General features: G+C 45.2%; 1 protein-coding gene across 4 annotated transcripts in view; it reads left to right on the forward strand.

Annotated features, from left to right (window-relative positions):
- DCLK1 (doublecortin like kinase 1) overlaps positions 1-26,358 on the forward strand; it is a 1,081,753-nt gene that overhangs the window by 983,383 nt on the left and 72,012 nt on the right. For all 4 annotated transcript variants that reach the window (XM_069205533.1, XM_069205532.1, XM_069205535.1 and 1 more), the window contains 4 exons: positions 8,198-8,275; positions 9,447-9,543; positions 12,527-12,607; positions 14,735-14,848. In XM_069205533.1, the coding sequence (XP_069061634.1) occupies positions 8,198-8,275; positions 9,447-9,543; positions 12,527-12,607; positions 14,735-14,848 (370 nt within the window). The remainder of the gene's footprint in view (positions 1-8,197; positions 8,276-9,446; positions 9,544-12,526; positions 12,608-14,734; positions 14,849-26,358) is intronic.

Below are 26,358 nucleotides of genomic sequence, written 5' to 3' on the forward strand. Positions count from 1 at the left end.
CCGCCAGGCCCCCCGCCATGCCCCCCGCCAGGCCCAACATGCCCCCCATCCCCGCCAGGCCCCCCGCCAGGCCCCCAAGCCAGCCAGTGGCCCCAAATCCATATTGAATTAAACTCACTTGTTGGTCTGGAGGACCGTAGAGTAGCGCATACTGGGGGAGGACCCCATCCACAAGTTTCTCCAACTCCTCTCCAGTGAAGGCAGGGGCCCTTTCCCCAGGCGCAGCAGCCATTGTCCCTTCCAGACCGAGGTCACAGCAACACTTGCAGTATAGGTCCTCTCCTGTGAAAGTTCAAGTCGCAAGTGGATAAGTAGATAGAAAATGGCGGTCACGTCCGCGGCGGTGCGTACCGCGGCGGTGCGTCCCGCCACCGCCGGCGCCCTTCGCCATTGGCTCCTGAAACCCATAGGCTTCAATGTTAACCAATGCGGCTTCGCGCCGCGGTCTTCGCCCGCCGCCCGCCGCGGTGTGCCACGCCAGCGCATTGACCTCACATCCCATTGTCACACTTCACAGGTCAGGCAGCCGCCATTTCCAGGGCCCACATGGCTCAATTTCAACTGCGTCACACAGGCCTAGGCCTTGCATAGCCACTCAGACACGCCATTCACTGCATAGAGAATCGTATACTGTGCTAGCTGTGAGTACGTACCTGTGGGTTGCTTGACTGTGTGCTCCATGTTGTCCTTCCTAGGCACCGTCCGCTGGGTTGGGCGAGGAGACGGATGAATCCTCCCGTGTACCGACCGCTGGTGGACCTGTCGACAATGGAAGAACGCCACATTATCCTGACCTACCGTCTTAACCGTGCCACTATCCATGAACTGTGTGCCCAGCTGGAGCCCGACCTGATGTCCCCCATCCGCCAACCCACAGGGATTCCCCCTCTGGTGCAGGTCATGTCAGTACTACATTTCTTGGCAAGTGGGTCATTTCAGACAACCGTGGGAATTGCTTCTGGGATGTCTCAGCCCATGTTTTCGAAGGTGTTATCCAGAGTGTTGTCTGCCCTGATGAAATCCGTGAGGAACTACATCATTTTCCCTGAGGTGGGCGAATTGGCTACAGTGAAGGGTGATTTCTACGCCCTTGGACATATTCCCAACGTAATTGGTGCCATTGATGGGACCCATGTGGCTTTGGTTCCCCCAAGAGACAGGGAGCAGGTGTACAGGAACAGAAAAAATTACCATTCAATGAACATCCAGGTGGTGTGTTTGGCTGACCAGTACATCTCGCATGTAAATGCCAAATTCCCAGGGTCAGTGCATGACGCCTACATCCTCAGGAATAGCAGCATCCCTTACGTGATGGAACAGCTACAGAGACACCGTGTATGGCTAGTGGGGGACTCTGGGTACCCCAACCTGTCGTGGCTACTGACCCCAGTAAGGAATCCCCGGACCAGGGCAGAGGAACGGTACAATGAGGCCCATGGGCGTACTAGGAGGGTGATCGAACGCACCTTTGGCCTCCTAAAGGCCAGGTTTAGGTGCCTGCATATGACAGGTGGATCCCTAATGTACTCACCTAAGAAGGTGTGTCACATCATCGTGGCCTGCTGCATGCTTCACAACCTGGCTTTGCGCCGCCAGGTGCCTTTCCTGCAGGAGGATGGTCGAGACGGTGGTGTTGTGGCAGCGGTGGAACCTGAGGAGAGTGACGAGGAGGAAGACGACGGGGCTGAAACAGACAACAGGGACAGAATCATTGAACAGTACTTCCAATAGGACACAGGTAACATTTCAAAGATAATTTAGTAAAAGTTAACTACTCTCCAGCATCTCTGCTGCCTGTCTATTTGCCCCAGTGTATGATGACTGAGTTTTGGCTTTTCCCTCCCTATTTCAGATCTGGGGTCCCCACTACGAGTCCTGTGCTTCGTTTCCCCATGGACTACAGCTTTGTGGCAGCTGTTTGTTGACTTCACCATGTACAAGGACATATTTGCACTGTCATGTCAATTACAATCTATTGAAATCACAGCCAGACTCCTGATATTTTGGTGCAAAATAGGTGTTTATTTAAGTGCTCAAAATGGGATGGGTGGTTTCAAGTGGGTGGGGGCTATGGTGAAGGAATGTCCATGGCAGAGTCCAGAGTAACAGTCACACAGGTGCATTGTCCAGAGGCCTGTGGAGAGATGGAGCATGGGCAGTTCAAGGATGGACAGGGTGACAATGTGGGACAGTGGGATGACATCAGGTGGTATCCATTGCTGGCGGGGGTCTTGACATCCTACTCTGTCTTCTTGCGAGATCTCAGGGCCCTCTTGCGGGGTGGTTCTTCTCCTGCAGGAGGTGGGGGTCTGGTGGGCTGCTGCTGTGCGGGGGCCTCCTGTCCACTAGCGCCGGCGGAGGTGGTTGGCTGTTCTTGGTCCAGGCTAGTGGCAGGGGCCCTTGGGTGTTGTTCAGTGTCCGCCCTGTTGTTGACGAGGTCCTGCAGCAGCCCTACCATGGTAACCAGGGTGGTGTTGATGGCTCTGATGTCCTCCCTGTACCCCCGATAGTGTTCCTCCTGCAGCACCTGGATCTCCTGGAACCGGGCCAGTACCGTCGCCATCGTCTCCTGGGAGCGGTTGTATGCTCCCATGATGGTGGTGAGGACCTCGTGGAGAGTGGGTTCCCTGGGCCTCTCCTCCCCCCCCTGTCGCACAGCTGCCCTCCGAGTTCCCCTGTTTCCCTGGGCCTCTGCCCCCTGGCCGGTGTGCCCACTACCACTGCCCCCAGGTCCCTGTTGTTGTTGGGGTGGTGGGTTATCCTGGGTGCCCTGTAGTGGTAGACACACCGCAGATTGACGCGCCCTGGAGACAGAGGCATGGGCCCGCTGGGTGGGAGCTGTGCTGGTGTTCCCAGAGGGGTTTGGGTCTGTAGTGGCCTGGGCCTGTGTGAGGGGAACCGACTGTCCAGAGGTCCCCGATGGTCCGGGCTGGTCATCGGTGTCCAGGTCGACAGAGCTGCTGTCATCGCTGACGGCCTCTTGGGTGGGGGGTGTGGAGAATTCTGGCCCCTCCGCCGCGGTGTGTTGACGGTCGGGTCCTGCAGGGGTATAGAGGTATGGTTATAGTTTCAATGTGTGGCATATGGGTGTATCTGTGGGTTCTCGTGTCCCCAAGTGCTGGCATTCGTGTGTGGGGGCTTTGGTGAGGGTGGCTTGTGGGGGGGATGTGTATGTGCATTGGGCATGCTTTGGTGATGGGTGTCCATGCTTAGTGGACGCATGCAGGCCTAGGTTTTGGGATGTGTGGGTTGTGATGGTGAGACATTGGCGGGGAATAGGTGTGCTGGGGGTGGGGGTGAGGATGGTGGTGGGGGTGAGGATGGTGGTGGGGGTGAGGGTGGGGGTGACGATGGGGGTGGGGGTGAGGGTGGGGTTCGAGGATGGGGGTGAGGTTTGGGGTCTGATTTGGCATGCAGGTGGGGGGGAAGCAGTATTGAAGCTTCAACTTACCAGTATCCATTCCTCCGCCGACTCCTGCGAGGCCGTCAGGATGCAGGATGTTCAAGACTTCCTCCTCCCATGATGTGAATTGTGGGGGTTGAGGTGGGGGTCCTCCGCCAGTCTTCTGCACGGCGATGTTGTGCCTGGATACCATGGAACGCACCTTCCCCCGTAGGTCGTTCCATCGCTTCCTGATGTCTTCCCGATTTCTGGGGTGCTGTCCCACTGCGTTCACCCTGTCGACAATCCTCTGCCATAGCTCCGTCCTCCGGGCAATGCTGGTGTATTGTATCTGTGTGCCGAACAGCTGGGGCTCTACCCGAACGATTTCCTCCACCATGACCCTGAGTTCTTCGTCTGTGAAGCGGGGTTGTCTTTGGGGTGCCATGGGGTGGTGTGTATGATGTGTGGGGTGGAGTATGTGTATTTAAGTGAGTTGAGTGTGGTGGTGTGTGTTGTTTTGTGTGTGGATAGTGTGTGGGTGATGGTGTTGAGTGGCTGTGGCTGTTATTTTTTGGATGCTGGTGTCTCGCTCTTGCCTTCTTGACGAATTTTTTAGCGTAGGGGTTTGTGGGTGATGTGGGTGTGTGTTTTATATTGTATTGTGTGTGTGGGAGTGGTGTGTGTATGTGTATCAGGTGTGTGGGATTCAAATCGTCCAATGTGGCTGAGTTTTGTTCGTTTGTGTGTATTCTGACCGCGGCGGTGTGTCCCGCCAATGGAATACCGCGTTTGAATGACCGCCGCGTGGATTCGTGGGTCGTAATGGGATGGGCGTATTTCTGTTGGCGTGGCGGTGGAGGTTTGGTCACCTCCACCTTTCCGCCGACCGCTGGTCTGGCGGTCTGTTGTGGCGGTCGGATTTTCGGAGGGTTGCCTTCTGCGGGTCAGAATGACCGTGGCGGGTTTCCGCGACCGCGGCGGGATTATGGAGGATTTCTGACCGGCGGTAGGCACCTTTTACCGCCGAGGTCAGAATGACCACCTATGTGTGGGAGTGTGCAATTAGTCAAATTTGCCAATACACTCTGATTGCACTAGTTTTTGTGATGAATCTTGCACATCATCTTACATTTTTCCTTGGATAAAAAGATATATTTTGAACACGTTGAATCAATCAATCAATCAATCACGTAATTTATAAAGCGTGCTACTCACCTGTCAGGGTCTCAAGGCGCTGGGGGGGGGAGCTACTGGTATATAGCCATGTCGTGAGGCGTTTCCTGAAAGTCAGGAGGTCTTGGGTCTGGTGTAGGTGGAGCGATAGGGAGTTCCAGGTCTTGGCGGTGAGGTGAAAGAAGGATCTTCCTCCGGCGGTGGTGCGGCGAATGCGGGGGACGGAGGCGAGTGCGAGGCTGGCGGAGCGAAGCTGGCGGATCGGAGTGTGGGAGGTGAGTGTGTTGTTGAGGTAGGCCAGACCTGTGTTGTGGAGGGCTTTGTGTGCGTGGGTGAGTAGTTTGAAGGTAATCCTCTTTGATACGGGGGAGCCAGTGTAGGTCTCTGAGGTGGGCAGAGATGTGGTCGCGGCGTGGGACGTCGAGGATGAGTCGGGCAGAGGCGTTTTGGATACGTTGCATTTTCATTTGTAGTTTGGCCGTGGTTCCTGCATAAAGTGCGTTGCCGTAGTCCCGTCGGCTGCTGACCAGGGTGCAGGTGACTGTCTTTCTGGTTTCGACGGGAATCCACTTGAAAATCTTGTGGAGCAAGCGAAGGGTGTTGTAGCAGGAAGAAGAGACTGCGTTGACCTGCTGAGTCATGCTGAGTGCTGAGTCCAAGATGATTCCCAGGTTTCATACTTGGGTGGTGGGTGTGGGTGCGGCTCCTAGGGAGGTAGGCCACCAGGAGTTATTCCAAGCGGAGGGTTTGCTGCCGAAGATGAGGATCTCTGTTTTGTCTGTGTTTAACTTGAGGCGGCTTGATTCCATCCAGTTGGCGATGGCGTGAAGTCCATTGTGGAGGTTGTTTCTTGCGATTGTAGGGTCTTTCGTGAGGGAGATGATCAGCTGGGTGTCGTTTGCGTAGGATACTATGTTGATGTGGTGGGATTGTGCGATGTTGGTGAGAGGAGCCATGTAAACGTTGAAAAGTGTTGGGCTGAGAGAGTATCCCTGGGGGACGCCATAGATGGTTTTGGAGGATTCGGATAGGTAAGGCAGAAGGCGGACTCTCTGGGTTCTGCCGGAGAGGAATGAAGAGATCCAGTCGAGGGCCTTGCAGTGGATCCCCGCGTTGTGGAGGCGTGTTCGAAGGGTGTGGTGACAAATGGTGTCGAAGGCTGCGGAGAGGTCCAGGAGGATGAGCGCTGCGGTTTCGCCTTTGTCGAGCATGGTCCTGATGTAATCTGTGGCAGCAATGATTGCGGTCTCAGTGCTGTGGTTCTTGCGAAATCCGGATTAGGAGGTATCGAGCGCTTTGCTGTCTTCTAGGAAGCGGGATAGTTGGTTGTTCACTATTTTCTCATTGACTTTCGCTGGGAAGGGGAGGAGGGAGATGGGCCGGTAGTTTTTGGGGTCATCTGGTTCCGCCTTGGGTTTCTTCAAGAGGGCGTTGACATCGGCGTGTTTCCAGCTCTCCGGGAAGGTGGCTGTCTCGAAGGAGCTGTTGATGATGGCATGGAGGTGGGGGGCGATGATGTTGCTGGCTTTGTTGACGATCTGGTGTGGGCATGTGTCCGAGGGGGAGCCGAAGTCGATGGAGGCCATGGTGTTGATGGTGTCTTCATTGTTGACGTGTGACCAGGAGCATAGAGGGTTGATGTTGCTTGGTGCGTTGGGTTCGTGGCTGTCTGTGGTTGGCGGGTGGGTCTGAGGTTTGAAGCTGTTGTGGATGTCTTCGATCTTTCGACGGAAGTAAGTGGTGAGGGAGTTGCAGAGCTGCTGTGATGGCGAGGGTTCGTAGGAGCAGGGCCTGGGGTTGGAGAGTTCTTTTATGATGCCGAAGAGCTCTCTGTTGTTGTGAGCATTGGTGTCTCTGCAGCTTTTGTAGTAGGTTCTTTTGGTGGTGCGGATCAGCTGGTGATGTTTGCGGATGGCAGTCATCAGGGCGATGTGGTTGGATTTGGTAGGTACAAGGTGCCAGGTCTTCTCCATTCTTTGTCATTCCCGTTTGGAGGCCTGTAGGTCGGGGGTGAACCAGCTGGCCTTGGATCTGTGGTGGATGTCCGAGGGTTGTTTGAGTGGTCCGAGGGTGTTGGCGCAGTCGTCTATCCATTGATGCAGGTTTGTGACGGCTGTGTTGGGGTCCCGGGTCCTAGGATGAGGTGCCTGGGTGAGGGTGGAGATCAGCTGTTTTGTCGAGAGTCTGTTCCAATGGCCAGGGGGGGATGAGTGGTGAGGTGGTGAGAGACCGGCTTCTGGAAGGAGACATGGATGCAGCGAAGGTCGGTCCAGTGGAGTTCGGTGGCGTGACTGAAGGAGACGTGGTTGCTGGCTGAGAAGTTGGGGTCGAGTGTGTGTCCTGCGGTGTGGGTGGGCGACGTGACGAGTTGCTTGAGGCCGAGGTTGGCAAGTAGGTTGGTGGTGTTGATATCGTTGTTGTTTTCTAGTTGGAAGTTCAGGTCGCCGAGGAGGATGTAGTCAGTTGAGGCGAGGGCTTGGGCGAGGATGATGTCGGCGATGTCGGCGCGGAAGTGAGGTCGGGGGCCCGGGGTCTGTAGACCAGTGTTCCTCTGAGGGTGGTGTTGGCGCTGACGTGGATTTTGAAATGGAGGTGCTCGGCGTAGTTGATGGTGTTGTGGGAGCTGGTGGAGACTCTGATGGTGCTTTTGTAAGCTATGGCGATTCCTCCTCCTGGTTTGTTGCTGCGGTCTCTTCTAGTGATCTTGTAGCCTTCAGGTATGGCTATGGCTATGTCTGGTTCCGAGGCCGAATTCATCCAGGTTTCGGTGAGAAATGCGACGTCGGGTGATGATGGGGTCAGTAGGTCCCAGAGTTCGATTGCGTGCTTGTGGACGGAGCGGTTGTTGAGCAGAAAGCAGCTGAGGTGGTTGTCTGTGGCTGTGTGTCGGAGCTTGGTGGTTAGGGTGCAGGTGAAGTTGCAGGCTCTGCAGGAGAAGGGTCCTTTGGTGTGCTTCGGAGTGGACTGGAAGCAGATGGAGGAGCGTCCTGGATTGAGGGAGTGGAGGTCATTGGCTGTGTAGCGGTGATTGGTGGTGCAGGAGGCTCGTGGGCCAGGGGGACTGGCGCTGGGCGCGGTCTGGGCACGGACGGGTGCAGACAGGCTTGTCTCAGGCACGCCAGCAGCGCGCGCGACTGCCATATGAGGGGAGGTGGGAGGGAGTGGCAGCAGGGAGGGGGGAGGGCAACAGCAAATGGGAGAGCAGGGGGGCAGGGCCACGGGGACAAAGCGGCGGGGGCAGAGGGGAGCGGGAAAAAAAGGAATCCAAGAAAACACAGGCACCTGGAGCAGAGGCACCGGTGTAGGGAGCGACCTGCCTGAAGCAGGGTGAAGGGTCTCTCCATTCAATCATATTGAATGGTTCCTAGAGGTTAATGTCTGGTGTATCATCTGTTTTTTTTGTACTGAACCAGTTATATCTTTACAGGCTATACTTAAAAAAAAAACATGTAACTGAATGGGTTCATTCTGCTCTCCAAAGTCATATCAGCTGAGTTTCTTATAGCTTATATTGTCCTGGCCATGTACGTAGTTGTGATTTCATATTGGTTTATGCATTTCATTGCTATAGTGTTTATGGCATATACTAGCACCTCGCAGTGTATCAGCTCTAACCAGTGCTGTGTGGTTTATCTACAGCTATGGCCTGAAGGTGGACATCTGGGCAGCTGGTGTTATCACATACATCCTACTCTGCGGCTTCCCTCCATTCCGTGGGTATGTAGTATGGGCAGCTTGCTGGTCAATGAGCATCTTGATTGTCTTGTGTCTCTCAGATGTCATTTGCTGCCATGTGCTGTATTAATGTTGTTCAATGAAAGTGCAACATTCCCTTTAACTCTGTTATTTGATTGGCCTTTTCAATATTCCACGCTGCTGCTCCCCTTCCTGAAACTGTGCCACATGTCTTCAGCTACAAGGAGCACATGGCCTTAAAGAGAATCTCTACTGTCTGTGATGCACAGACTTCATATGCTGTGCTGGCAATGTTAACAGAAACAGCATGGCACAAGAATAGTTGAAACAGTATTTAACCACAATAGTGTGTTTTAAATATTGTCCTACAAAAATATTGTAGTCCTAATTCCGCCTCACCGTGAAGGTGAGTATACATAAGTGAGTGGGGAATCACTGTTCTTAACTCAACATAAATTTATCATGACACATAGATGTGTGTGTATTCATGCCCTGGCTGCAAAAGTAAATGTTGCCCAATAACACACATTATACAGTGCACCTGTTCTAATAAAAAATGTTCACATAGAAATGTTGACATGAGTAAAACACTTTTTACTGCCATACAGATTGTATGTAAGATTTACTTTACACAAGAAACCAACACTTTATTAATAGAGTTGTCTCCCTGTATAGTCATGAGATCCCTTCAATGTGATTTTACCATACAACATAAATCCTACTTGTTCCAGTCTGGTTTTGGTTAAACAGCCATTATAAGAACAAGTACACATAAAAAATATATATTTCATGTACCAGATATGCGAAAGAACAAAATATATTATTCTATTTATTGCTATTGTTGAGGTAGAGCAGGAGCATTTGACTTACTTGTGATGTGGAATTAAGAATAGTAAATCTATAGTTGCCTAAATACTAACCTTCACAATATTGTGGTAGTTTATAATCTGGCTATGATACTTTTGTCGGATGATATTTTTGTATATCGAAGTCTGACATAAAGGTGGTAGAAACCGCCGTATTGCAGAAGACAAATATGTTAAAACCAGCATCCGCAGTAACATTACAGTCAGTGTGCTTCATTTGCAACATCTAGGGTAGGACATATTTTAGCAGATTAAGGGTTGGACGGGATAGGCTGATTAATTGGTGCCTTCCGTTGTCTTCATGTTTTGGGAATTTGTCTTTGCAGAAGTGGCGATGACCAAGAGGTGCTTTTTGATCAGATTCTGATGGGCCAGATGGATTTCCCTTCGCCTTACTGGGACAATGTTTCTGACTCTGCAAAGGTATTGCCTAGAATAAAATTCAATGGACAATTTGTTTCTCTTATGTTTTTAAAAGTGAGTGATTGAAAGGTAGATGAGTGGGGAAATTTAACAGAGCTTTAAGAGTCTTAAACACCACAAGGGAAATGGAAATCCCCATCCATCTTTCTCTTGAGTGGGAATGTGTGACTGACAAAGTATTAAGGCTACTGGAGCAAACTCTGATAACAATTAGCTACAATGAGGATAATGAGTAATTCCTGATTTCTATCCAATTGTGTGACCAATAATTATGATGACGGTCCCTCAATTAAGTCTCACCAGTCAATGTTTTTTCCTTATGTAATTTAGTATCCTTTTTCAATCTCACTTACATTCTGAGAACAGTGGGCTGAAATAAGATTGAAGAACAAACAACATAACAAGCAAAGCAAATCTTACAAAGCAGACATTGCTTAACTTACACTGGTTCCTTTGGAATCCAAAATACAGCCCAACATCCTGAACTTGAAGTGTCTACTATTATAGGATCATATTATTTAATTGTAAAATATGTAACCTATTTTCTGCAAATGACCATTAGCTGAATTTTAGCAATCATACAAAAAAAACATGCGCCAAAGGCAGAGAAAAAAGCACCTGGATCAAGCAGTGCACAATATTTAGCATTGCTAAGAATTCTTCTGAATCAGTGTCTTGTTGGTGATTAGCCTTTCTCTAAGTAAATCCCGGCACCCACAAGTTTCTTCTTGAAAGTTCACAATTAGTGTTTGATTGTTTTTTCAAACTATTGGCATTTGAGAGCACTTGGATGGTAGCTCAAATAATTTGATAGCTGGCGCACCACTGATGGTTTTGTTGGTAAATTGTTCCATATTTGGATACCTACAACTAAGTCAGCCTTTCTTCCCCACAGCTGGTCTGTGCTTTTTCGATATAAAAATCTAAGTGTTAGGAAACAAGAGCTGAATAGTACAGATATCAGCATTTGTGAACAAGTTTTCCCTTGGCTTAAGTGCACAAGAATCCAGGTGGAAGGAAATGGAGTCCTGGGATAAACAGCCTTCAAATATACATGGAGAAGGAAATGTGGAAGAACACAAACATTTTCTATATAACTGAATGTTTTATTTTCCATGAGGGAGCAAAAATGTATTCTTGCTTACTGCCAAGTGGCAAAAAAACACCTAGTATACATATTCCCAATAGGACTATGGGCCTCATTACGAGTTTGGCGGGCGGCGAAGGACGCCCGCCAAACTTATCAGGTAGAAAAACTGCCACGCCAGTCTTCCGCCTGCTGGCCCTATTATGAGTTTCCCGTTCGCCCAGTAGGAAACTACCCACAACATTGACACCGGCTCATAATCGATAATTCAGGCAGTGAAAAGCATGACAGGGCTGTCCAACTGCAGGGCCAGTGCAGGGGCCCCCATATGGCCCGACAACTCGTGTCCACCAGCCTTTGCATGGCGGTGGTACCGTTGAATTATGAAGGTCAGACACTCTGAATGGCAGGAGAGTGATAAAATTAAGATTGATTAGAAACCCCTGAACTTGTTCTGTTTTAATATCTATCCAGAGGGGTTACGATCAAGATTAAAAACATAATTAAGTGGGAAATGAGAATGATGCTCAACCACTTTAGAAAGCCTGGAGTACTGGGAAATTGTCACCTGCCCCCTAGGGTATGGTCAACGGCAGCCACCACATATCAAAAAGATCTCCGGCAAAGAACCCCCGAAAGGGGAGCCCGTCAGACATTGCACCAGCCGGTCTGACGAGGAGCTTCCCGATGATGAAGCATGACACCCTTTCGGGTGTGTGAGGGTTTTAGCTCCTAAACTTTAACTGTTCACCCTAGAGTTAGGAACAGTGTACTTTTGTTATTGGTTTGTTCTTCATTAACCTAAAATGTAGGAGTGGAATCTTGTGCCTCGGATGTGACCAAGGCACCATTGTGCAATAGGAAAGAGGCAGGTAGACATGGGGAAAAGGGTGAATTGCCATCAATTGAAGCCAGGATTCCAATAGTTCTTAAAAGTCCTTATTGTCAAACAATTGGATAGGTTGTCATGATTTGCAAGCTTCACATATTCCCTATATAATAGTGATAGAAGAAGACTTCGAGAACTTAAAAAACATTTTGATCAAAACCAAAAGTGAATATTATGATATCGAAGGTTAAACACTCAGTATAAAAATGTTTTTCACTGATATTCTACCAAAATATGGAGTTTTTAATATCATCTTATTAAAATATTGTATCCAGAGTATCAACTTCCAAATTAACCTAAAAGTATATATATTTGTAAGAAAAAGTATAATTTTATATTCTTGACTCTACACCTATGTACCTTGACTACATATACCTTCAAGGTATGTAGATGTGGAGTTACAATTAGTAAATATGTACTTACCTATATGTATTTACCTTCAGGATATTGTGGTAGTCAATATTCTGGACATAGTATTTTGACAGGGTAATTTTATGTCATTAGATACTGTGGCCTACATATATTTTCACAAACAGGAACATATGTGTTTAGAAGTTAACTGAGTCTAAGTGCAAGTTAAAAAGGCTCGAAAGGATCAACACTGTAATATATTCTTCACAATATATTATGCAGTATTTCTGTGAAAAAGGTCAGTAGAACATATTCAAATGCTTTATTTAGGGCACTGATTTAGAAATGAGTGCAAATGAAAGATCCTCAGATCTCTCCTAAAATTGGAGATTTGTCTAATAGTACCCAAATCCTTTTTTCTGAATTCTTTGCTTGTTTAGCCAATATTTTTCTAAAGTTTTCGTATTCTAACATTGTGTAACATGTTTATTTTCTTATGAATTAGTGAACTTGACCTGTGCACTCGCGGAATTGTTGCATAAATATTTTGTAAAATAATGATCTTCAGTAAAGCACACGGCACATTGTTTAAGAAAGCAGAGAGCTTACCTTCCCTGTGATTGTCTTTTCACATGGATTTACCTGCTTATTTACAGGAACTGATCACAATGATGCTCCAGGTAGATGTCAACCAGCGATTCTCTGCCTTGCAAGTACTTGAACACCCCTGGGTTATAGTAAGTAGCTCATTGGTCACATGGTGATTTTAGTGTTTGGTATGTATTTATGGTTTAGCTTGACAGCATAACTGTCACCAGACAATTATGTGAGCATTACTACGGAGTGACTTTGACTTTGCTTCCATGTTTGGAGCCACAAGAACATGTTTTGATTGGGCAGACATTGTGTGCTTCCACAAAAAAGTGCTTGCCTTACAGCTGTGTTGTTTGTTTATTGAGCAGCCTGAGCTTGAACTTTCAGGGGCACACAAATGACATTGTAATGCTAGTAAAGTGGCTTAGATAACAAGATAATTTATGTTGTTTTTTCACTGGCAGGAGCATAAATGGGAGGAGGGCAGTCACTAATCTACATGGATTTTTAGGTCTGGCTTGGTAGTGCAACTGTCACTGACCCTTTAACCTACACCAATATTATTCCCCGGTTATTTGTTCCGAAAACAAATAAACATTCAGTCCCATGCTATTTACTTATATTGCTTTACATTGCCATAGAACATTCATCTAAAGTCAGACCTACTGGCATTGCCAATGCTTGTTTAATATCCTGGTCATTCTCGTGACTTTCCTGGTGTTCACTATGAGCACTTAATGACTACTCACAATGAATGAGTTATCTACCGATTTGCTTCATACAGGTTGTGATTTCGATATGAAGCACATGTTACTGCAGGGGGTCAAACAAACTCCAACAAGCATTACATTATCAACACACAAATTTGAAGTGTGCCCACCATTCAGAGGCATGATCGGATTAGGTGTGCATTCAAGTCAAGATGAAAACCCAGACTCAAACTTTGCTGAATGTCACTCTCATGATACTACTGTTAAATTGCTTAAATTTTTCTGCAGTTATACTCTACACCACTTACTCCTTCATCACCTGTAGCACATACATGTGCTTGCTCATAAACAAAAAATAACAGCTTCACCTTCCTAGGGTGGCGAGAAAGCGGCATATAGTTACAGAGAAAGCCACAGTCGCAGCTGCTGTTAAAGGTGGGCATTATAAGACTTGATCCTTCTACTGGCAGCCGGTCTCCACCACAATTCACAGTGGTCCTCTCAATGAGTTTATGTCTGAAATGATACATGCATATGTTGATGATAGGTGTATGGCTTCTAACTTACTGAGGGCACCATATTTGTTCATTTGTGGGGCAAATGTTACGTAGATGAGCCATGTTGACCACCAACGATGGATTGAACAGTTAAAGGCTTCATACAGACTAGACAGATAAAGTATATTTCCTGCCGTTCCATCCAGGGACCTTCTATGACATGTTGCTTCGTTTTTATTTTTTGCAAAGGATACTGTGCATTTCTATTCACGTTTTCTGTGTATGTAAGTGATGGAACAAAAGACTAGACTTCAATACTTTCTGTGCAATGTTCAGTAATTGCTAACGCTGTAGAGATAGTAAAGCAGATCACGTGGGCATGATGTCAGTAAACAACTACCACAGAAAGGCCCTGCAGTGCAGGAAAGTAAAGGCAAAACCCTTTACCACAAGCTTAAAAATGAGACAAAAGCAGAACTTGATAACACAACATGAGGCGCTTTACTAAATACACTAAATAGTGTGCGTGTATTCCGTCTTCTCTGCTAAATGATCAGAAGGAACAGGTAAATTATATATGATTTGGAAACCAGGATAGACAGCTGGTGGGCTTTCACCAACGAACGAGAAATTGAGCATTCAGGAGACTGATTCAACTCAGGCTCTCATCCACGGCACTGAAACTTCAGCTTTTTAAGCCAGTGGCACAATGTTATGTTATGTTATAAATGTTTGTATAGCGCCTAACTGCCCAAGGGCCTCGTAGCGCTCGTAGCAATGAAACTTTATCCCCCCCCCCCCCCGCAAAGCACCTGGAGGGGGCCCCTTCTCCCTGCACAGTCTTTTCGGTGCTGAGGAGGGCCCCTGGAGCTCGACTTTTGTTACGCCACTGTCTTTAAACGAAATATGTAGTGCCTCTGAAACTGTGGTGCCTGATTGTGTTAGGCACTTCTTAAGCAGAGATGTTTTTAGACACACATTCTAATCACTGTAAGCAAAGTTACGTTTAGCCTTGATTTTTGTGAGTGGAGCTCTAAGAACCTATTTCATTTTACACTTGCAGGATGACGGTCTTCCGGAAAATGAGCATCAGCTGTCAGTAGCCGGAAAGATAAAGAAACACTTCAACACGGGGCCGAAGCCCAACAGCACCGCGGCCGGAGTCTCTGTGATAGCAGTAAGCATCTGCAATATACCGTTCTGCAGTGTGGCGACAGGCCGTAAGGTTAGGGGTCAGAGGAGAGCGAAAAGGCCTGGCACATTGGGTCCTCTCTTGCAGCAGGGTCTAGTCATGACTGAATAAAAGATGTTTGGCCTCATAGATACCGCTCCTGCTCAGTCAGCTGATTAGTCTCATGGGTGTGGGCCCTGAAAGTCGAGCAGGGAATATCGTTATACCTTAATACAATAGCGAGGACAACTTTTCTATACCTAACTGCAATGTGTGTATCTTGGCGATATGTATGTATTTAATGGTACAGAGATGTGGACTTAGGACTTGGAAAGCTTACTTCCTAATATGCACTCTCCTTTCTATATTTTTGTCTCTGGTGTTTTGGCTATAATATATTGTTTTTAAAAAACTTTTTTTAAATATATCTACAGGTCTCATTGCATACATTATTGCAGAAACATATGATGGAGTATTATACAGTAACAGTGTATTGACTGATTGTTTTGATCTGAAGTCACTCATCACAATTGGGTATAGCTCGGTGTGGTACAATATTAAGTTGTAACAATATTCCCTACTCAGTATTGAAGACTACAACCATCTTATGATTTATAGCGGTGCCAGACTCATTTGGGGTTTTCACTTGATGTGCTAAGCTCCACTTGCTGAGAAGATCTTGCACAGAAGAACTAGGAACTCTAATGGAGGAAGAAGGCTCATAGTTGTTAACTGAGCTCATACGAGGATGGTGCCGCTCACACAGTCCAGATTTTTCTTCCAACAGTGCTAGGCATGCCGGGATTTTAAGTTTTACATTTCACTTTGTTAGAGATGGCTTACAAGCCACAATGATTAGTGCAGTTGTAAAAAAAGGGATTTGTTGACCATCATCATCGTCACATGGGACCAACTGAGGGTTGTTGCTCGTTAATCTTATGCTGAAGGGACATGGATAGAGGCAATCCAACAGTAAAGTTATATCACAATAAACTAGGACACAGATAGGATAAGTAATGCAAATAAATTATCAACACAGACACTTTTATCTCCATATATCACTGTGATTCTAAAGACAACAAGCCATCAAACAGCAGCACTACAAAAAGACTGTTTCTGGTAGTGCACTACATGCGCCAAAAAAGATAGTTTAATAAAACGTTTTTAATATTTTCACCTATTAACACACTTGTAGTAAAAAAAAACTAAAACTAAAACAATCGTGTTACCTTACCCCAGATACAAAGTTCCCACATACGTACATTGCTTACTGGTCTGAAATATTTAGCTGTGAATAAACTAGAACAGAGTGCACTAACAGTGATTTTGGTGCACTGTACTAAGGGACAGATTAAAATTCATTTTATTCCCCCAAACCAGAATTATAGGTGATGTGGAATAATGGAAATCCCAAGCTTTTGGTGGAATTAAAAGTGGAAATCAATGTTCCAAAACCAATTTCTGAATGTTTCACTCTAGATTTTCACATTATCTTTTAGCAGCCAAATCCCATGAGAAAAACAAAAACATGTAATTCCTGTTGGTCACTTAACTGCTGTTATCAGTTCTATAGGAATTTATGGGCCACGCGCAATCAGGTCCCAAGTCTTGACAGTTTCTCACAGCAATCCCAGTGTGTGAATGGGCAGTTTTAGCAAACATGGCTATAAATAAAAGAAGAGACACTGTCCACTGCTCATGGTACTGCTAGCACTCTTCTTTCCTTGGCCATTGCTCACATGGTGCGACTGATAAAGAAGGGCCTACAACACGGCCAAATTCCGTAGTGACTTAGCTAGATTGAGTGGAGACAGATGATCATGTGGCAGAATCCATTTACCAACACACTGTAAGTTTGATTGTTATCATTATGGTCAGCCACTCGTTTGAGTGGGAGTCACACAAAGGGTCTTCACATGAGCAGTACTGCCTTCTTTATTATCCACAGACTCTCTAAGTGCAGTGCTGGGCTTGGCTTTACCTCTACAAGCTACATCTTGGATACCAGAGAGCTACCACCAGCTCCCGAGCTACCCGTTGGAGACACGTGTGCTAATACATGCAAGCAGCATTTCTGTCAAAGGCTGAGCCACGATGCTAGGTCACCATGAGTACTAGAAAGTTTTCATTGGCGTATTCTCATATTGCAGGTTTCACAGAGCATGGATCTCTTCTGTGGGGGGTTAAAAAACCTCAATGTGGCACCTGGTGACTAACAAAAATAAATTAACCATCAGATTATCTCCAAAAAATTCCATTTTAGCAGAACTAGAAAACTGTTTAGTAGATTTTGATCGTGCAAATTGGGACCAGATGTGCAGGAGATTATCCCAATTTGATTTTAACTTCAGATTAGGTATATTTTACCCATGCCCCTCACAACATCTTAGCCAGTGCCACCGAAGTTCACCAGTGCTTTGTACTCACGTGCCAGTAAGAACAGGACTTGACCACTCTACTCACAACTTTAAAAGGCCACATCTGTTGCATTGGATTCCTCTCGGTCTGCAAAGAGCATAACAAGGCAACAACACCAGGGAGAGTACATTACTAAGTCTGTGGGTAAATTAAACTTGGCTCTACCACCCCTTGTAGGACACTGTTCAAATTAGGGAGGAAACGTGAGAGAAAGTAAAATGCTATTTTCTTGTGAGGGTACCAATGGCTTTGATCTTCTCTGAACCTAGTACAAGACTCGTGGGCAGAGTAGAACATTCAGAGGGACAATCCCTGGGATGAATGGGGTATGCTTCTGCCCTCGTGGGTCTGAAACTAGTGATTTCCCAAGCCGGCCTACTCACCTGCTGCCCCTATTTCATCAGTGTGGAAAATAAGAATTTCAAATTTGTAAAAGTATCCAGAGAATATATGTGTGACAACCCGGATTATCAAATAGAGAGGATAGCTACTAAATCACTAGCTAGTTAGTACCCAAAGAGAAATAACCAGGTTTCAAAGAGGATTCTTTGGCTTACCCCTGGTAGTTGTGCATCAAGGTGACAGGCTTCCCTAAAGACATATGTATACAGTAGTTTTTCAGGATCAGAAAAATATGAAGGTCCCAACCAATTTAGCATGAAGGAAAATAGGGCCTGATTCTAACTTTGGAGGACGGTGTTAAACCGTCCCAAAAGTGGCGGATATACCACCTACCGTATTACGAGTTCCATAGGATATAATGGACTCGTAATACGGTAGGTGGTATATCCGCCACTTTTGGGACGGTTTAACACCGTCCTCCAAAGTTAGAATCAGGCCCATAGTTTTTTAATATATTTTTATTGGCACTTTATTAAAAGTCACTTTACACATGTAGCACAGTTATGCATGAGTAAGTAATATAATGCAGAAAGGACGTTAATCATTGTTCAAAACAGGAGCTATAGAATTGTGAATTTTGTGCAATTTAAAAGAAACAGGCCCTAGACCCCCGCTAACCATCCCACCATCCAACAATACACAATTCCCAGCATATCAGGAAGACATTCCCAATATAAATTATGTCAAAAATAGGGTATAGGGAATAAAAGGAAAAAGGAAGAAACTGTCAGCATAGAATTTAGAGCATCCGTCTCAATAGAATACCTGGGGGCAGATTCACTAAACTTTGATGCAGCGCAAGGTAGAAAGGGAAGCTGCTGTGCTGTGTTGCATCGAAGGGGGTGAGCAGAAATGCATCATATCTACTACAATATAACACACTTCTGGTCTTTCACAGTGCTGGTGCACTTCTGGTTGCGTATCATCAATGCAGGCATCCTGTGCAAACAGTTTTTGTTCAGGAAGGGTCTCCTTTGTGCACAAAAACTATTCGTAGGGGCGTATTCCTCTTTGTATGTGTGCTGCAGAATGCAGCAAACATGCAAAGAGGAAATGAAGATACTTCTACTCATGGTGCCAGCCTTAGGTAGGGACCACATTTTGGCACAAATCCATGTTTTTACTGACTTAGGTAATGTGGGTTTGCATTAAAATGAACGCTCGTGCTCTACTCACGTAATTCCTCCACAATGCAAGGTAACACAATGCAATGCATAGCTGTAACCAATTTTTTTTACAAAGTCAAGCAACGCCACACTTTCCATGGCTTTTTAAATACCAAAATAGATTTTATTTTGGGTCTGTGCCAATAAAATGATGCGACCCTGAGGCAAAATCTTATTAAATCTCCGCCCTAGAGTCTCTATCACATGAAGCAGAAGTATAAAATTGTTACGATGATTATATAGAAATGTCAGGGATCATCTATGGAGGGTCATCATGGTTTTTGATTGGAGCTTTAAACACTTTCACTAGCAGATCCCATGCTTATGTTATGAAATGCTTCCCCAAACCTGCTCTTCCCCCTGTGGAGAGGTGTACTTTCCAATGTAAGCCAAGGGAACAAGACTCTACTCCATGTCACTTCTGAGGGAGAGGTAGAACATTCCAGTTTAAAGAAATATTTCTCTTTGCTAAAAGCAGTACAAGTTCTATGAATTTAGCAGAGGCCTTGTAATTCTTTGGCCAGGGGAAAAGCTCTAGCTAAAAGAATTTGAGGGAGTTAACCAATGGACGATATGTTGTGTGGAACAGTAACTGCACAACCTAAGTCCAGCAGACCGCTGCTAACCCAAAGCATCTGAGGCAGATTGGCATCAAATTTGTGGCATCAGAAGCAACCCGACTCTGTCTAATTCTGCAAATGCATTTAGATGTCAGGTACACTCTGTTTAAATCCCTGAACTGTATATACTTAAATCGAGAGTTATGCAACACTTTGGCCCTCATTTTGACTTTGGCGGTCAATTTCCCTGACTGTCAAAGCCAAACTCCCCACCAGACCGCCAGTGCTGGCAGTCTGCAGACCACCATTCTACAAGTGCTGGCAGCCATCTGCCATCTTCGTGGTGGAAAGTCTCCAGCAGTCGTGCTGGCGGTCTGCGGTGCAGAAGTGGGTGCATCTGCAGCACCGCCACAGCAGCAGGAATCCGCCCGCCGTATTACAAGCCATAATACGTATACAACTTGGCAGAGTCCTGCTGGCATGGTGGTGCTGTTGATGCAGGACCGCCAGGACCCATCCACTCCCAGACATCCTCGTCGACGGAGATGGTAAGTGGGCGTCCAAAAGGGAGGGGGCAGAGGGTGCCTGTGTGTGGGTGCGTGTGTGCATGTCTGCAGGGGGGGGTGAATGAGTGCGAGTATGTGAGTGAATGTGAATGTGTGTGTGCGTGTATGTGCATGTGTTTGGGGGTGTTTGTGTGGATGAATGTGAGCAAATGGGGGTGTCTGAGTGCATGTATGCTGAATGGGTGTGTATGTGAATGCATGTGTGCGCGAAGGAGTATGGTGTTTGTGAGTGTGTGGCCGGGTGGGGGAGATGTGTGCATGTGTGGGGCATGTGTGCATGTGTGTGCTGGCAACAGGAATGAAGATTTCTGCCGGAGGGAGCGTGGCCACCAGGGTTTTCGTGGCAAGGTGACCACCACAAAAAGCCTGGAGGTTTGTTGCCTTGTAATCCGGCCGGCAGGTTGAGGCCCTCCACCGGGTTGGAGGTGCTCACCTCTGGCCATGGCAGTGCGACCGCACTGGCCGGCCAGGAGGTGTTGTGGAGGATTGGCGTCTGCCAAGCCCCACAGATCTTACTGTGGTGGTCCTTGCTGCCAGCTCCGCATCGGTATGACTGCAGCGGTGAGGCTGGCAGCCTCATGACTACCAGCCTCGTAATGAGGGCTTTAATGTGGATATTACTGTATTTTTTGCCACTGATTATCATGCAATGGAGTGACAGAACCAATTCCCATAGTGCTTGAAGGGGTGCTCTCGATTCATCCCAGTGATGGAGATGACCTCTATAAAGCCACTTTAATATCTTACTGCCGATCCCCATGAGGAATAATATTTGGTATATTTCATGGATAGAAGGCGCCAAAATTTGGATTTAGAATAGATCATGAAGAGCCAGTTTTATATGTGTATAGGCTAAAAAAAATGTCCGGGAGGTTCATTATAATGTGCCATGTGTTGTAAAGTTCATCAGTTCACTATTAATGAACAGGTCGTTTAGTGTGGACATTCCCTTTCCTGACCACAAACGGATCGGGTTGGGAAAAAAGGAACACAGTTTAATGATAAAGTGGCACATAAAAGCCATCACTGGTAACAGGGATCAGGATGTACGAATCTGTAAAGAAAAAGCAGAAAGTGTTCATAGAAAACAATGAAGACCTGAAAAGCCAATGTCATCCTATGAGACTGTGCATTTCAAAATAGCCAGTAGGGGTCAGCAGTGCATTCATTTTCAGCTCTGAAACGAATGAAATCCCTCCAGAGAATGGGCATAAAAAGTACTCAGTTTATTTGAGAAATGACGTTGGAAAAACTGCCTTGTAGCTGAAATAGTCTGGGTTTCTTAAGGCTGTTGTAAGCAAATGTTACACTTTCAGAACTTGTAGTAAAACGCTATTTTCTTCGTTCCTGGTTCTCCAAATGTTCTCAAACATTCAGGAACTTTTTGGGAGGACCAAAGTCATAGACTAAAGACTTCCCTGTCACTCTGCTTTAGGGACATGCCACAAATTAAGGACCAACTTCATAGAAAAATGGATGTCCTCTTCTTGGTCACATCTAAAGCTCCCAAACATCCAGAGACAGTTTTAGTACATCAGGGCACAGATCGACGTAGGAGAGGGGCTCAGTGTTTCTCTCTAGCAGTGGCTTCAGCTGTAGTCCAGTCCAAACCAGTCAAATGGTTCTTCTTTCAAGGTGTCCTTGTCCTCAATTTCCCCATGGGCTTCAATTGGCAAGCCCTTCTAAAGACAGCTTTCAGAGCTTTTGGGCTCAAAGGGAAACATGATCCAAATCCTCAGTCTTTCCTCGGGCAGCAGGAATGGTCTAACAGTAGTATCTTTGGTTTTGCCAAATTCCAGATAATGTTCTGATTTCCAGGTGAGTGGAGCCCCAACATACAGTCTTAACTCAATAGTGCTTTGTGGAGGTCCCGGGGTCTTTGTACTAAGTTCTCTTTCTGAGCTATCCCAGTATTTGCAGGATCTTTATTCATGAATGTCAAAACCTGTCCCAGAAGGAATTGTTGTAGGTGTTTTCTAAGTAGCAGAGGGCTGTCTGAAATGCTGGGGCTCACCAGATATGCCCACAGGCCTGCCTCTTAAACGAGGTACCATCCATACTATTCCTTTCACATCTCTCTACCTGTCTAGGTGCTAGTGCAGCCAGGAGAAGCTCAGCATCCTAGGCAGGTTCACATCACATCTTTCCATTGACAGAAACATGAAAATTCCAATAAAAGTGAATATTGTGCCTGTCTTTTCCTTGTGTACACTTTATGACTTCCTTCTTCTCCCCTCGTGCTCCTCTGATATGAGCAGGTAGATATGTCGTCAGTGCATGAGGTTCTGCAATTGTTTTTCCACTGTCTTCCTGATTGGAATCTCTCAGCAGGTCAACTGCCCCTGGAGGCCCTGCTGTACTTCAGACAAGTTCTGATGACAGTTTCACACCTTCTCCTAGGTTGCTCTGGGCTTGGACAGTCACCGCAGGAGGTGTGAACTGTAAGAACCAGTACAAGGAGCTGCCAGGGCATAGGCAGAGTTATGAAATATTTAAAAAAAATCATCTCTGCAGCATTTAAGCTAAAAATATAAATTCAGCAATTAATTGAATGTTTTAAAACTAGTAAAATGGATGTCCCTATGCCAAGTTAGGATTTTATGAATCGTATACAGTACATTAGTCAGGCCGTGGCAATGGAATAGTCTGCTTTAGCCTATGCGGTAAGTAGCACTTTACAAATCTACAGAGACATGCAACTTCCCTTCCACCTCTATGCAATTAGGCTTTGTGGACTTCAGGCACCTTTAATAAGTGGTGTATTTAATGTTGGAAGCAGGCTTTTGGACATATCAAAAATATTTGTTCTGACATGTGCTTGCTGCTGCTTGGCCTACAGCTGTGAAGGGCTCAAGAGCATCCTGGAGTCATGTTCACAAAACCTCTCTTGTGAGCTTGCAAAGTCACACTTTGGCCCTCATACACCATCTGCCAGTTTCAGATTTCAATGTAACTTACCTAAAAGTCATATATGATAGTTGGGACTAGACAATTACCATGTTTTGAGGGTCAGAACACCCTAGTTGTCCAGTGGTTCAGAATATGAGAGCAAATCAGTCCACAAAATACAAGAAATCTTCAAGCGACTGTCTGAATAAGGCAGATTTTTAAATTTTTTCCAGTGCACTATTTATGTCAAAGGCTAAACCTCCAAGGTGTTTGTTGGTTTTGAACTAGTGTTGGTGTGAATTTAAAGTTGATGCTAGTTGTTTCAAGAGGATCTCGGTATAGAAATGAACAACACAGGGTAGTTTCTGGATCTCCACCTACCAAGACTTGAAACTCTGCTGATTTGTCGACCCATCTCTCTATTAGAAAATACAGATCATTTAGTTTATTGCACCTGTTAGACAGAAGCTATTCTATTCGTTTTTTATTGCTGCTTAGCGTCCGGAGCCAGCATCCTAATGCAAATGCCCATACTCAATGTAGTGTCAGCTTAAACACCTGCTTTCTCGCTGTATCAGAAATTGAAAGCAGCCCGTCTAACCTAATAAAACACATTGGATTTTGTTTTGTTTTAAAAATGGATAAACGGGAAGGGACTGCAGACAAGAAGGAATACAGCAAATGTTGAAGTATATAAGGAAGAAATCATGGAATCAGGGCCACTATCAGTAAATACTTCACATATAAATCATGCAGATAAATGGCCTTCCCCTCCCCCACGCCTTCCCATATTCAGAAAAGCCTTGAAAAAACTGAGCCCAACAAAGTTCAGTTGATGGATCATTCCGAATGTGTGAACTGGCTTTTTACATAGAAAGCCCACTGTATGTAAAATACTTCCATTTCCAAATGTATTCGGAGAAAGCACTTCTAACTTCAGGATGTCTAATGAAGGCATGTATTCTTCTTCGACTAATCACCTCTACACTCTGCTCCATTTTACTTTCCATGTTTGCTACATATAATATTATTTATGGTCTTTTTGTCATGGGGAAGTTTAAGGTGCTGGTCCAGTCACACAACCATACTTATAGACATTTGAACAAAGTCTATAAGTGTTAACACCGTAGCAACAATAAGGAGAGACTCAGAGATTGGGACATTAGCTAAAAGGATGTGTGGAGAGAATTCTGCAAACACAGTTATTTAACCATTTATGGGTGCTTTATACCAATATACAAACACCTTTACAACTGTATATTCAAATATATGTTGACAAATGTACAGCTTTCAAAAGGAATGTGCAAAATTATAATTCCCTCAGCAACTTAAGACAAATACACTTTTACAATCAGCTAAACGAGTGTGTTTTGCATAGCTGTACTGCACAGGCAAATGTTACTGTTTATATTCTTTTGAGGAAGAATTTTCCTCCCAAACCTTTTTTGCAGGAATACTATCCTCTGAATGTGGGTTATACTGGGGAGAAAACGTGTATTTTGGCATCCCTTTTGCTTTTCTAATACGTAATCAAATTCATGAAGTGGGGACAGTTTTAGAAGTTAAGGAATTAAGGAGCACACAAAGTGTCACCACTCTGGGCACTTTAGTTTTCAAAACCCCGTCTACATCCTGCTATAGGTGTTGATGCACTGTGGCACGGGAAGAATGTTCTCCTCGCTCTGGGTTCAATGACCACCAGTGCATAGTGGAATCACTATTCTCACCTACTGAGGGCGACTGAATCTTTGGATTTGGCGCAAAGTGTAGTAGTCAGAATTATTCAATCACAAATCAATGACATTATACCATAAACAATTCTAAACACCATGAACAATTTAACATTAAATCAAACTCCAACCTGAATAAAGTTTCAAAGCTTTATTACAATCCCAAAATCAATACATATATGATATGCAAAACAAAGTTGTAAACATACATGAAACCTATAGGCTGACCAAAGCATCTGGAAAGATTTAACCTACTAAACATCAACACAGTTAGACACTCCAAAAGAATAATTAAATTAACAACAACACAATATGCCCATTATTGTTAGAATTCAAGGCAGATGATGGTGACATCAGTAAATCGTCAAAATACAGTTTAACATTCAATTTCAGGTTTCAGAGCTGGGCCATTCCCATCACTAACACAAATTTGGGACTTTCATGTGTGGGAAAGGGCTAAAACATGAGGGCAAAGCAAAAATGAAAGAAAGACCAAATTAATTTTGAAAAACATCTAACTAGGACAATACAATTGGTGTAAGTACCTAACTAAAAAGGAAACAAGAAACCACATTTAGTTATACCTCTCCTGATGGGACAGCATACAGTGATGATTCATCAAGCAGGATGGTCACCTTCTCCCGGCGTCAGTTGACAGCAGCATCAAGATGGTGCAGAACATGGGTTGCACATGGGACAAATCAGCAGTTCAGAACTAGTTGACCTTATTAGTACTGAACCACACAACAGAATATGGCAGTTAAGACTAAGATGAGAATACTCATCTAGGAACTTAAAGAAACAGAGTGTGACAGCAGACTCAAATAGGGTTCTGGACAGTTTTGATGCAGGCAGGAGAAGAACTAACTCTAAGTTTCAAAGTCTCTCACTAATTAAAATAATCACAATCCTCTCGATTGGTCCTTCAGGTGGGTGCACTTCAGACGTCAGATTCAGCACCCAGTGGCTGCAGATGGCACCATCAAATTTGCAACTATTATGAATATTTCCAGCAAAAGTGCTTTTCATCTATATGATTTCACAGATTTCTAACAAAATATGACATTCTCTGGTTATTTTTTACTCCAGATCCTTTCTCACAACACACAATAAACTAATACATTTCACATGAGAACTGCAAATGTCCTGTCTTGTTCCACAGCTAGAACAAATAGTGCAACATTGTTATTTCTGAAACATGTTTCGTGACTTCAATACAATAGGAAATGCAACATCACATTAGCAGCTTAGGAAACAAATTCAGGTCAGAGGGGACAGAATAAACAAGTGTTTTTCCATTACTGATGCCAAAATGAATCGTTCAGGCCTAGTCAAGCTAAAAAAGCCTTCATGCATATTAATACATTAATAAACCTATTGCACACCTTACAATTCATATGAAATATGCAAAGCAAATTACTTAATTGCAAAAAATTATCTGTAACATTTTAAAACTAATTTAATCATGTATTTATTTTTCCGAACACATGTATCTTGCATTAATTAATTCATTTAATTCAATATAAATACAATTAATTTATATTAATTTCACATTAGTACATCATTTAATATGAATGCAAAATTCTCATGTAAAAACATAGGGCCTCATCACAACATTGGCGGAGGAGATTACTCCATCCCAAACGTGACGGATATCCCACCGACCATATTACAAGTTCCATTATATTCTATGGAACTTGTAGAAAGGCGGACGGGATATCTGTCACTTTTGGGACAAAGTAATGCCCTCTGCCAAGGTTTTAATCAGGTCCATAATGTTTAATA

This window comes from Pleurodeles waltl, chromosome 8 (assembly GCF_031143425.1).
Source record: "Pleurodeles waltl isolate 20211129_DDA chromosome 8, aPleWal1.hap1.20221129, whole genome shotgun sequence".
Classification (NCBI taxonomy): Eukaryota; Metazoa; Chordata; class Amphibia; order Caudata; family Salamandridae; genus Pleurodeles; species Pleurodeles waltl.